At 44.3% G+C, this 13,575-nt stretch overlaps 1 protein-coding gene across 1 annotated transcript in view; it reads right to left on the bottom strand.

Annotated features, from left to right (window-relative positions):
• USP9X (ubiquitin specific peptidase 9 X-linked) overlaps positions 1-13,575 on the bottom strand; it is a 255,793-nt gene that overhangs the window by 52,104 nt on the left and 190,114 nt on the right. The window contains exons 30-33 of the mRNA XM_067545137.1: positions 7,193-7,415; positions 1,854-2,074; positions 1,229-1,419; positions 616-789 (exon numbers count right to left, since the gene is read on the bottom strand). Of these exons, the coding sequence (XP_067401238.1) occupies positions 616-789; positions 1,229-1,419; positions 1,854-2,074; positions 7,193-7,415 (809 nt within the window). The remainder of the gene's footprint in view (positions 1-615; positions 790-1,228; positions 1,420-1,853; positions 2,075-7,192; positions 7,416-13,575) is intronic.

Here is a 13,575-nt window from a genome sequence, read left to right as displayed (position 1 = left end):
ACCCAAAATTATATGGCACAACGAGATACACTGGCAATTTAAGAGAGAGCAATCCCTTTCACAAATACATTTAAGTATACATTATTTTAAATAAGAAATAATTGTATACTACTATAATATTTAATTTAATTTGCACCTTTATTTAACAAAAATAGCTTGTGGCTGGCAATTTGTTCAACTGTGTCTTCACCATGTTGTTCTACGGTGAAAACAGCTTGTGGGGCATGTTTTAGGACTTTGTTAAGTGTATTTGGCCCTCAAGGCACCCCTGTTCTAGTACAAATGGTTTGTTTTACACACACATTGTGATTTAGGATGTTTTAAACACAGTTGATAGTGAGAAGCAGCAATAAGATCAACAAACATTAACGCATGTCAAGGCATTTCAATACAGTGTAAATAATGTTAAGGCTTTGGGCCAAAAAAGATTGCAAATTCAGGTAAGGGCAAAATGCGTGCTCAATATGAATGGGTTTTGTCCAATGTACCCTTCTTCTAACTAATTTTCAAGAGACTTTAATAAGGCAGTTAATTTGCTTTACAACACTTTGGTCACCATCTTCTTACATAAATATAAACTGTTTTACAGTAAAAAAGGTAAAAAGAAACACTTACCTATGTGGGCATCCTTGACAAATCTTCTGATCAGCAAAAGACCCTCCCAAAACCTTACTTAACATAGCCGGATGCCCCAAAGCTTTTAAAGCTTCATCTAGACTGTCCACCAAGGAATTAAAAAATTCTAAAGCATCATGTTGTTCACGGAGATTAACAGGTTCACCCCAAAGTCTAAAAAAAATAAAAAAATATTTTAACTTGTTTTTGTAAAATATTTTTTCTGTGGGTATTTTTGGAGGAAAGAAAAATGCACTGAAGTTATTATAAATACCTCCCTTCACTTTTACTGAACATAGCTAACTGACTGTTTACAGTGTTGTGCATCAATTGGTACTAAAACAAACATTCCTCTTCACATATAACCTAATATCTGATTGATAAGTCTCAAATTGCTAGAGTTCAAAAATATCAGATTCTCAACTCATCTTACTTTTCCACCCCTCCAAATGCACATATAAAGCTACATAAATATTAAAATGTATCCAAACTGCTTATGTCTAATTCTTTAATTTTTTAAATTCCTATTACTTTTTTCATATAATGGAAGCCAGTTATATTTTATTAGTTCCAGTGAATAGAAATCAATACTAAAAACCAATTTTCTATTTACCTGAATTGTTTCCAAAATCCTCTTGGCACATAGTATTGTAGCCTGGAAGCTGCTAGATGACCAAAGATGACTTGGAGATGTCTTAGAACTCCAATATTGTATTCTTTTCTATCTTCTGTTTTACTTAATGCTGGTTTATCTTCATATTGATGTGGATACCCAAACACATCATCCCGTGGGTCAACATTGCTCTATCAAAAACAAAGTCATGTAATTTTATTTACATAATGAGTATAAATAGAATATAGGAGAACTATAACTAGCAATGAGGCACCCATGTAGAATACAGTGCATTCTAAGTTTACAGAATGATTATTGGACGAAACCAGGAACTTATGTATTGTTACCTCTATTTTAATTTCCACAGGCTAAGCAAAGATAGTGTATGATATTTTCAATCCTGTACTCTAGACAAGGAAAATAAACAAAGGGGAAAAAGCAAGCCTGACCTTTAATCTTTTCGGCTTTCTACTCTAGTAGCTAACATTTTCAATTAAGAAATCTTGTTATAGTTTTGTTGCTAGAAACGTAAGGAAAACCCATTAAAATAAAATTCTGATGAAAAAAGTTATAATGAATTGAAAGTATTAAACTAATGACCAACAAGTTCTGTATAATTAATTACCTCATTGTCCTGTTTTTCATCCCCAGACATATCATCATCTACATCACTGCCTGTGCCTTCAATCGCAAGAATCCCATTTCTGATAGCTGGAATCATATATAGCTGCTGAATGACAGAATTCATGTAACAAGTAGCACCAGCGTTTTTTAATCCTACAAATCCCTTTGGTGGCCGAGGCCCAACAGGTGGCAAATATTCCCATTCTGTAAGCGCTTCACAAGCTACGAGAGAATAATCAAAATTTATTAGAAAATTATTTTATTACAAAACAATATTATGATCAAAGCAATTCCATAACACTGAAATTACTATTGGTTCACGTCGTACTAAACAAAGTTGAACTTACCAAATCTTCAACCAGAAAACAGTTAAAATTTTCTAAAATTAATGCTCTAATTTGTTGCAAAAGACAGTTTACTGCAATCTTTTAAGTACAGTATCTCATATAACCAAGTTAAAATAAATGTAGCTAGTGCCAATTTAGCAGCAGCAGTACTGCTTCCCTTGAGACCAATGATTCCCCTTTTAAAAAGGTTGAAGAATTCAAAATCCATTAGCAGGGCAAGGAATCAGAGTTCAGAATACAGCACCAGTTTGGCTCTGACTTGTTTCCTTATCAGAGTAAAGAAATGTGAACAAGAATACATCTCTAGACAAATTATATTACTCTTAAATCTCTTAAGCAACATGATTTTTATTTATGCCACGCATATTTCTTCACATTTGAAAGCAATTTCACATAAAGGTATCAATATGGCTTATAGCTGGGTTTCTCTCTGAAAATGGATGTTACTTACCTGTATAACTAGAGGTTCTTCGAGATGTGTGGTCCTTATATGGATTCCATATGTGGGTTCACTCTGTGTGCCTGAGACTAGAGATTTCTAGCAAGTACAGTGTATTGGTCTGCCCCTGAGCTGTTGCTCCCCTTATGCACTGTACCGAAGGTATAAGGCGAGGTGTGGACTGACACCTCTCCAGTTCCTTGTTACCACGAATCAGAGGTTTCAAGTAAGAGGGGAAGGAGAGAGGGTAGCGGAATACAGATATGGACCACGTATCTCAAAGCAAATCCAGTTACTGGTAAATAACCTCCTTTCTTCTTTGAATACTGGTTTCTATGTGTATTTCATATGTGGGCAATTGGTAAGCAGTATTCAAACAGGAGTGGGGAACAAGGATGCACTTGGTACAGATGCTTCTGTCCCAACAGCTGCATCTTCAGAAGAGGCCTGGACTAAGGTGTAATGTTAAGGAACTCCAAGTTGCAGCTTTACAAACATCCAGTACAGGTACTTCTCGAAAAGATGCTACAGAGATTGCCTGTGCTCTAGTGGAATGGGCCCTCACCCCATCCAGGGGAAGAATACACACAGATGATAAACGATGCAGCCACACATTCAGAATCTCTGAGCTAATAATGCTTGTCCCCATGATCACACTGCTATAGTGACAAAACAGTCTAATGTTTTACTAATTGGTTTCTTTCTTTTCAGATATATTGCTCTATAGCCCTTCACTGCAGGAGAGTCCACCTCCTGACAGAGGATTTCCTGGTGACTGTGGTCCCTGAAGTGGGGTTGGGAAAGAAACTCAATAGCGTAGTTGGAGTGAATGATCTCTTGTCAATAACTTGTCAGTTATTGCCCTCCAGTTGTGGGTGAAAAGGGCAAGCCTACCACCAAAGGTTTAGGGGGCAGTAGGGAGTGACATCAATAAGGGTATGTGGTTCTCAAGCATCCCATCAAAAGTAACCTGGTTGGTGGTGGAATGGATGTAGTATGGTGAAGGAAGCTGCACATCTAGATTTTTTTGCTCTTTGACAGTTGTGCAGCAGTCTGTCAGGAACTAGTGGTAGAACAGCTGTGGGAAAGGTTTTGTCTTGTACACTTGGTTTGTGGTTTTTTTGGCCAGGATATAAGTCCTCAAAGAGCAGAGGGTTGTCCTGGAGTCCTTAGTGAGCATAAAAACTAGTCAGTCTTTTCACTGAACAGATTAGAGTTGTCTAAGGGCAAGTCCTCGATGGTATTCTGGACTTTCCTAAGGAACCCCTAGATTCCCTAGGAGTGGGGGGGAGCCAAGATTCATGCCTCCTCACTACAGCTGTAGATCTCTCTCTAGATGCAGTATCAGCCATATCTATCGCAGCTTGAAGAGGCGGTGTTAGCTACCAGTTTGCCTTCATCAATGAGGACTTGGAATTGTGCTCTGTCCTCCTGAGGACGTTTGTCTTTGAACTTCAAGAATTTGGAGTAATTTGTTAAAACATTTTTTGTTAATAAGGCCTGATAGTAATTTTGAACAGAAGGATGGTTGATAAAAATAAATGCCTTGACCTTCTGAGAGAGAAGGTCAAGGCATTTAAGCATCCTTGTCTGCATGGGTTGCCTTACAGTACTGTAAGTTTGGATATCTTAGTGGCTGCTTGTACCACTAGGGAATTGGGGGCAGGGAGAGTAAACAAACTCCACTCCTTTAGCTGGTACAAAATATTGCCTTTCAGCCATTTTTGGGGTGGGAGTGTAGGAAGCAGGGATCCACAATGGTTCCACAATGGCCTTTTTTGCTGGGAGGGTCACCTGACCGGGATTCGAGGGCTGCAAAATCTAGAGTGAAATCTGGATCTTGCTCCCCACCCTCTGCAAGAGCTCGATATTGCCTGTAGTAATTAGGTGGGGATGGCGAGGATGGGGCAATTGCCTCATCAGGTGAGGAAAGTGACACGCCATTGGAACCATTTGTACCAGTGAATCTGGTTTGATTTCTTCCCCCTAGCACATCGACAGAGCCAGCTGTGTACAGATCCAGAGTGTCTAATGTAGGGATCCCATGGGCACCAATATGGCCAGTATGAAGGGTCAATCGATTGGGCAGGACCCCAAGATTCTGGGTACCACCGGTCTCCTAGGTAGTCATAGCTAAGTGGAGGATGGGTCCAAGATCTCCTAGAGTCTCTGTTCAGACTAGTCTCCCTATGTGGAAGCAATGGCTTGTTTAGAACATCTGACAGCCAACTAGAAAGTAAGTTCTGGTTCCATCAGCAATGCTATTGGTACCAGTGGGTAAATGCTCTGGCTTGTGGATAGGATACGCAGTATCCTCTTCTCCTTGAGGTGGTTTCTTCCTTCAGTGTGGAGATGTCCTTCAGGAGGTAGTGCTGGTGTTCATCAATGACAGAGAAGGAGCAGGAGAGACCGTTCTTAAATGCCTGCATAGTCCTCCTCCACAGAAAGGGGATCCCAGAGATAGGGAGACACTAAACTAAGCTAACAAGACTATTAAAATATTAAAATGCTAAAACACTACTCATACTAAAACTATATAATTATATACAGGTTTTGAAAGATGAGAAGATAGCTTTGGACACAGGATTCTGACTTAGGACATGAGGTGAAAGGAAGAAACTGCAGAGCTGTTGGTCCACACTTCCCCTTATATTCTCAATACAGAGCACGAGGGGAGCAACTGTGCAGAGGCCTGGACCAACAAACAGTACTTACTAGAAGTCTCCGGTCTCAAGTGCATGAAGGGCATGGGCATGCATGGAATACACATAGGAACCAGCCCTCGAAAAACTATTCCTTTCATCCACACCAAAGATTCTTAACTAGTATATTACTGTCACCAAATAAATTAAAATCACTGACCAACAGGTCAACTTAGTGATGTCCCAGCAACACTGTAATGCAAGCAACTCTGATTTGAAAGTGACCTATAATTGTTCTTAGGCTGGTTATCCATTGTATATATGAGATACCTAGGCTCCCTTGCCTTTGCCATTCCTATGAAAATCCATCCAAATTTGGTGAACTTACAAGCCTTTGAAAAATTGCAGTTTGCATATGCTCATTAGACTTTAGCAACTAAATTCCTTGAAAAGTCCATCTGCACTGGGCATGCTCCAACCCAAGGCTCTTCAGGACTTTCCCTGCAATTGCTGTGCTGGACTGCTAGACTCTGCTGGGTCTGAGCACTGGATCTGAGAGAAGTAAGACTGTCTCTTGTGCTCTCAGAGTACGTCTACACTGCAACATAAGCCCTTGCTTGAGCCCAGGTTCAAGACACACCTCCCTTGCATCTATTCTGCAATTGTACTAACCCAGGGCTCAGATCCAGGACACTGCAGGGTCCAAACGTGAGCCAAGCTGGGACCCAGAGTCCACGCCCTATTGCTTTGCAGTGTAGATGCAACTCCACTTGATTCACGTCCCGAGAGTCGTCCGGAAGTATCCCACAATTCTGTGGGACAACTTCTTTAGTCCTCTAGCCCAACAATCTGTAATCCACTCTATTGAAAATGGAAGTCTTTGCAAATGGCAGAAGCTCAGGTCAGCATTTACCCATTCTGTTGTTTATTGATCTGCAAGCACACTATCAGAGAGCCACCTGGGTTTGCAATGCAGAGAGAACAAATCAAGCCTTTTGCAAAGCAAGCTGCTCGCTGGTAATGTGCAGGATGGGCAGTAAAGTTTTCCCACAGTGCACCATGGTCCTACGGCTAGCAGCCACATTTGGGTAGGGGGCCAAGAGGAGGGTGGCTGGGACTCTCTGGAATAGAGTTACACTGACTTGGGTCAGTGCACTGCAGTGTGGACATCAGAGCCCTAGATTTGAGCTTGGGTCAAAAATTCTTAACGTAGGGTTAAAGTACAATATATTTTACATTGGGCTTACACTGGAGTGCAGACATACCCTCACTGATCTTTCTGCTGGGCTCAGGCAGCATGGAGGAGGAAACTGCCAGATTCAAATGCAAAAGAAACAAGAACAGACCTCTGGGGGCATGTGTGGGTGGAGGTAGACTGAGACAAGGAGGCTGAGGCAGAGACTAAGAATGGAGGCTGGGGGTTGAGCAGCTGCCTAGTCAAGAAGATGGACTAAAAAGAGTAGAAACAGGTGAGGAGAGAGACATCTGATGAGGAGCTGGAGTGTAATGGAAGAACTGGGGCTTAGGAAAGAGACTGGGATAAGTAGCCAATGAGTGAAGGAAAAAGTCTCCCTCCCTAGGCTCCATGCCTTAACTGGGAGTCAAGAGGTATGTGGGGTGGGAAAGGAAATGGGACAGTCTGGGCAAGGAGACTGGGACATGATCAAGTTATTAAAGACTACCATAATGCATACATACCATGGGGGGCCAAAGTAATCTTAACTCTGGCATTTCCTAACTTTGGAGTGATTGACTTTACAAACTTAATGATGTTATTTTAATTTTTGGGGAGTGCAATTAGCATTAAAATCAGCTGACAGCACAAGTTAGTATAAATGGGAGAAAACACTTATCTACATTACAATACACAGATTAAATAATTAGAAAATAGATGATTAAAAATAATACATACTAGTTATTGCTGTACCTATGTAATACATTTCAGTCAAGGTGTCTACTATCTGTTTGAGGTTTCGGACACATCCCACTGCTAGTGCAACTAGCAACTCAAAACCAGCATTAATGGTAGCTGGTGAACTACAGACTGGTATCGCTTGCTCAGCGGGCAGTTCTCCATTTCTCATGTATTGTAAATAAACATTGGAAGCTGGAAAGATGAAGTCATCAATCAGTTCCTGAAAAACAGAAAAGAAGTTACCTGTTACTATAAAAAACTGAAGTATTTTTCAGCAGACTGGAAAGCATTACAAAAAACTGTTACTAACCTTCTAAACTGTTGTTCTTTGAGATGTGTTGCTCATGTCCATTCCAAGTAGGTGCGTGCGCACTGTACACAGTTCACCAGGTTTTCCCCTAGTGCCATCCATAGGGTCAGCTCTAGTGACTCCTGGAATGGCACCCTCCTGGTGCCTTATAAAGGACCCTGCCGACTCTCTGCCTCTTCAGTTCCCTCTTACTGGTTGATTCTGAGAGAGGGGTAAGCGGACGGGTCTTGGAATGGACATGAGAAACACCAAGAAGAACACTTAAAGAAAGTTAATACATTTTTCTTTTTAGCGTTTGCTTGTATCAATTCCAAGTAGGTGACTCTCAAGCTAGACCATAGGAGAAGGGGTCAGTGTTCAAATCCCCACAGATTGAAGCACCGTTCTGCCGAAAGTGGCATCATCTCTGGGGTGCTGGATAATAGTGCAATGAGCAGCAAAGGTGTGAATAGACAATCACGTTGCCAATCTACAAATGTCCCATATCGGTACTTGCGCCAGGTATGCTGCAGAGGATGCTTGTGCTCTTGTGGAATGGGCCAATAACATTGGTCAGGCACATGCGCCAAGTAGTAAAAGCCCTGATACCTGAAACGATCCATGAAGAAATCTTTTGAGAAGAAACAGGAAGTTCCTCATTCTATCTGCTACTGCTACAAAGAGTGGAGTTGTTTTCCTGAATGATTTAGTCCTTTCAATATAAAAGGCCAAGGCATGCCTGACATCCAGTGAATGCAGTCTACACTCCCGACTGTTAGCTTGTGGTTTCGGGTAGAAAACCAGAACGTATCCTGGAATATATTCTGATTCACATGGAACTAGGAAACCACCTTTGGAAAGAAAGCTGGGTGAAAATGAAGTTGAATCCTATCCTTGAAGAAAGTTGTATAGGGAAGTTCCGATGTGAGCGCCCTGAGCTCAGATACCCTTCCAGCCGAAGTTATGGCCACCAGGAAGGCCAACTTCCAGGAAAGATAGAGGAGTGAGCAAGTTGCCAGGGGCTCAAATGGAAGTCCAGTCAGTCTTGACAGTACAAGGTTAAAGTCCCATTGGGGAACTGGCTGACATGTATAAGGGTACAATCTGTCCAGGCCCTTCAGAAAACATCCAACTAAGGGGTTAGCAAAGACCTAGCAGCCTACCACCCCAGGACGGAATGCTGAGATGGCCAAGTGGACCTTAACTGATGACACCGATTGACTCTGTTGTTTCAGATGTAACAGACAGTCCAGGATAGTAGGAATTGATGACAGTGTGGGTGGGACATCCTTCTAAGTGGCCCAAACTGAAAATCTCTTCCACTTATGTAAGTAAGTTGCCCCTCGTGGAGGGTTTTCTGCTGTCAAGGAAGACCTCTCTAACCAATTCTGAGCACACTAAGCTCCAGAAAATTCAGCCACGGAGCTTTCATGCCATGAGGTTGAAGGGACTCTAGATTGGGATGTCGGAAGTTGCCGTGCTCCTGAGTGATCAGGTCCAAAGCAGAGGTAGAGTGATCGGGATTTCCACTGAGAGATCGAGGAGTGTAGTGAACTATTTCTGAAGAAGTCAAGCTGGGGCAATCAATCACTGCTTACCTTTCCTGCCTGATCTTCAGCAGGAACTTGTGGATGAGCAGAGTAGATGAGAATGCGTAGAACAGTTGACCCGTTCATGGGATAAGAAACACGTCCGCGATGGACCCCAGACTGTAATTCTGGAAAGAGCAGAACTGCAAGCACTTCCTGTCGAGCCTTGTGGCAAAAGAGTCCATGTGGGGAACTCCCTACTGACGGAAGATGCTGCTCAACACATCCAGGTGGATCTGCTGAGGCTGTTGGCCAACACGTTCGGAGCTCTGAGAAGGTAGGATGCTTCCACGTATATCAATCGGGCAATGCAGTAGTCCCACAGTCTGAGGGCTTCCTGGCACAGGGGAGAGGAGTATGTTCCACCCTGTCTGTTTATATAAAAACATCGCTGTTGTACTGTCTGTCAGAACCGATACCCACTTGCCTTCCCCGTGACCTTGGAAGGCCTGACAGGCCAGGCATACTATGCTGCTCTCAGCTCTCAAGTTGATGTGAAGTAGGAGTTCTGTGTGGGAGAAAAGTCCTTGGGTCCTGAGCTCACCTAAATGAGTTCCTCAGCCCATCGCCAAAGCATCCATCACTAAACACAGTGAAGGGTGAGGTGCAGAAAAAGGTACTCCTGCACATAACATTCACGGATTGCGCCTCCAATCTAGGGTCTTTAACACTGAAGGGGGAAGTGAAACTACTCTGTATATATTGTCCCAAGCTGGATGGTACACTAAGGACAGCCACGCTTGCAGCAGCTTAAGGTATAGCTTTGCATGCTGAACTATATATGTGCATGCTGCCTTGTCCCTTAGCAGTTTTAGGCTGTTTCAAGCTGTGGTGTTGAGGTAGCATTTTAAGTCCTCTGTGATGCCACAGATGGCCAGAAAACAAGATTCTGGGAGGAATGCCCTGGTTTAACCTGAATCTAGCACGCCCTGATGAACTCTATGCTGAGCGGGCGTGCGAGTCTACTTCTGTTCATTGACCATAAGACCCAAGCTGTTGAAGGTAGACCTTATCAGGCTCAAATCTACCTCCACCTGTGCCCTAATGCATCTCTTGACCAGCCACCCCTTGAAATAAGGATATACTTGTACCTTCCTCTTTCTCAGGAATGCAGCGATGACTGCCATACACTTGGTGAATATGAGAGGGGCCATGGATAGTCCAAAGGGCAGGACCATGAACTGATAGCTGATCTGATTGACAACAAAGCAGAGGAATCTCCTGTGGCTCGGGAAGATGGCCACATGCAAGTATGCCTCCTTCAAGACGAGGGTGGCATACCAATCACCTGGATCCAGAGAGGGGATAAGGAGGCGGACAAGGAGACCATGCAGAATTTCAGCTTCTTCATGAACTTGTTGAGGTTTCACAGGTTGAGAATGGGTCTGAGCCAATACCTGAATTTCAGGATTAACAAGTAACAGGAATAGAATCCCTTGCCCCTTCGTTCCAGAGGAACCTCTTCCATTGCTCCCATTCTTAAGAGAGCTTGCACCTCCTTGTAGTAGCAGTTGCCTGTGAAAGGTGTCCCTGAAGAGGAACAGGAAGGGTGGAGGTTGGGAAGACGAGAAGGAAGAAAATTGGAGCAAATATCCCAGTTTCATCTTGTGTAGAAACCAACGGTCTGACGTGATCTGGGACCACGAATGGTAGAAATGAAATAGTTGGTCCTAAAATAAAAGCAGGATTGGAGCCAAGACTATGATTGTTGTCCTGTCCTCGGGTGCACCCTCAAAAGTTTTGCTTGGGACTGGAGGACTGTCTCGCCTGTCTGGAACCGGGACTTGAGGAGGGCCTCCTGTGATTTCTGTCCCGTCTTCGGTTAGAGTCCTTCCTAGCCTGACCTTGGTAAAATCTAGGCATAGGCTGAGGTTTAAAGTGCCTCCTTTGGGGGTGCCAGGGTAGCCCGAGAGTCCTGTAGGCTATGCAGCTTAGAGTCAGCCTATTGAGAAAACAGGGCTGGGCCTTCAAAAGGGAGGTCTTGAGTTGTCAGCTGGACCTCATGAGGGAGGCCTGTAGCCAGGAGCTTCTCCTCATGCCTACATCAGATGACATGGTCCAAGCCGCTGCATCTGCCACGTCCAGCGCCACCTGGAGTAAGGCCTTCACCACAGTCTTACCCCTCCTGTACCAGAGCTGTGAATTCAGTCTTGCAGTCTGGTGGTACCAACTCCATAAATTTGGTCATGGACTCCCAGGAGCTGAATGCGTACCTGCTCAGGATAGCCTGCTGGTTTGCAATGCAAAGTTGGAGCTCCCTGGTAAAGTAAACCTTTCTACCAAAGAAATCAAACTTCTTAGAGTCCTTGGCCTTTGGCATGGGGGTCCTGCTGACCTTGCCTCTCAAGCTCATTGGCCTCTGCCACTAAGAGTGACCCCGGAGGAGGGTGAATATAAACGTACTCATGATCCTTGCAGGGCACAAAGTATTTTCTCTTTACCTTCTTTGCCGTGGGAAGCAGAGAGGCAGGGGTTTTCCATAAAGACACCATAGTGTCCCAAACGGTCTTTATCAGTGGTATAGCAACTCTGGGGGGACCAGACGGGGCAAGAATGTCAACCATGGGGTCCACTCCCTCTGTGGCCTCCCCCACTTGGAGCCCTATGTTCTGAGCCACCCAGCGAAGCAGCTCCTGGTAAGCCTTTCTGTTGTCAGCAGTAGGCACAGCCATTACTCCCACCACAGCTTCGTCCAGTGATGAAGAGGAAGATGCTCTGATGGGAGCTATGCCTACTCCTTGCCCTTCACCACCGATGGGGTCATGCGGTGCCAGTTCCTCATCCTCAGTGCCTGGGTCAAGGACAGTGTTGGTTCAGAGCCTTCTCTGGTGCTGTGTGGCAAACTCCCAACAGCATGTGATGGTTGGGTTCTGATGTCGGTGACAAGTGAGAGTGACCTACCCAAATGGGACCCTTGCACCTGGTGGAATGCCCAAGGGGTACAGAATGGCCATTAGACTGGCTTCTGCCATTGGGGAGATCCGGCATCGAAAGAAAGTGTGCCACCTTGAACCTCTGGCATCTGTTCGAGTGGTGCTGGCTCTACCTTGAGGCATACGACTCCACCTCGGAGAACTGTTTGCTCCTAGGAGACCATGGTGATATGGTGCTGGATGGTGCTGGGAAGCAGCACTGAAGGGAAGGCGACCTTGCTATCATTGCAGGTTTGCCCTTAGATAGCACCGTGGCTCTTCTAGGAACTGGATCTGAGGTCCTTTTCCCAGTCCTTCCTGGGAGGAGGTGAGAGTGCCATGCCTTCGATGAGTTCCTTCACCACCTTGAAAGTCTCCGGCATGGAGGGGAGCTGCAACTCCTTCTTGCATTTCCCCCTGGGTGGGGAGTCCAAGGACCCCAGACTTGATGGCGCCACACCCAAGGGCACTGGAGTGGCCTGGCGCGCACTGCACTTTGCTCAAGCCTTTACGCCTGCATGACTTGGACAGGGGACGCTCACCGATGGTGGTCTTCTTTTGCATTTTGCGCAGTACCGGGAATCGAGAGCAGTGCCATGCTTTGTTACATGCCTGAGTCCCTCAGTGCTGAGGAAGCATATCAGTGCCGAGAACCTCTACGCATAGAGTCCTTTCTCGGTACCTTATCCCTTACTGATGCCGGTGCACTCTGCACCAACGCCAAAATACTTTGCCTCCATGGGTCAGAGAGCTGACTCCATAAGTAAAAACTTACGTCACTGGCTTCTTTCCTTTTGGATCTTAGGACGGAAATCTCTTCAGATCTTGCAACGATCCCATTAGATGTATCTCTCCCAAGCACTTGAGGCAGGTTGAGTGTGGATCATCTCTGAGCATAGGTTTCTTACAGGTCCCACAAGGCATGAAGCCAGGCATGTCTCGGCCCTAAGGCAAGGTGTGGAAAAAAGACCCCGATAAGCAGGGTACTAGGTCTGCTTATCCTAAGAACTAACACTATGTATTAAGAGAAATTTCACTGGAGGAGCTTGCAAAGCAAGAGAAGCGATATTCCAGCGACTATCACAGGCAGTAAGAAGAAACTGAAGAGGCGGAGAATTGCAGGGCCCTTTTTATGGCACTCTGAGGGAGTGACTCCAGGGGGCAATAGAGCCGACCCTACAGATACTACTAGAGTAAAACCTTCCGGTGAACTGTGCATGCGCTGCCCATACTCCTACTTGGAATTGACATGAGCAAGCACTCGAAGAAGAACCTTTCTTAGAGAAATCATTGAAAAGAATATAGGTAAACTAAAATGTATTTCATTCTATAATAGAGATGGGGCCTGAAAAAATAGAAGTGGTAGTCTTTATTTTTACAAAATAGTCTATCCTCAAGTTAATTCTCTTTTTAGAATTTAATTGTAAATCTTTATCAATCTGGATCAGTGACATCTTATAAAAGTACTGTTCTAGACGTTGCTTCATGTTTTCAACTTCCAAGCTCAGACCTATCACCCTGATGCACAGAAAACACTTGATTAACCAGGTATTCAGACACAACATGACTGTGTACAGTATTAAAAACTTG

The sequence above is a fragment of the Emydura macquarii genome, unplaced genomic scaffold, assembly GCF_026122565.2.
Source record: "Emydura macquarii macquarii isolate MOO-44397 ecotype Brisbane River unplaced genomic scaffold, CSIRO-AGI_Emac_v2 contig_1043, whole genome shotgun sequence".
Classification (NCBI taxonomy): domain Eukaryota; kingdom Metazoa; phylum Chordata; order Testudines; family Chelidae; genus Emydura; species Emydura macquarii.
Note: the sequence above shows the minus strand (reverse complement) of the source record. Positions and strands in the feature narration are given on the sequence as shown.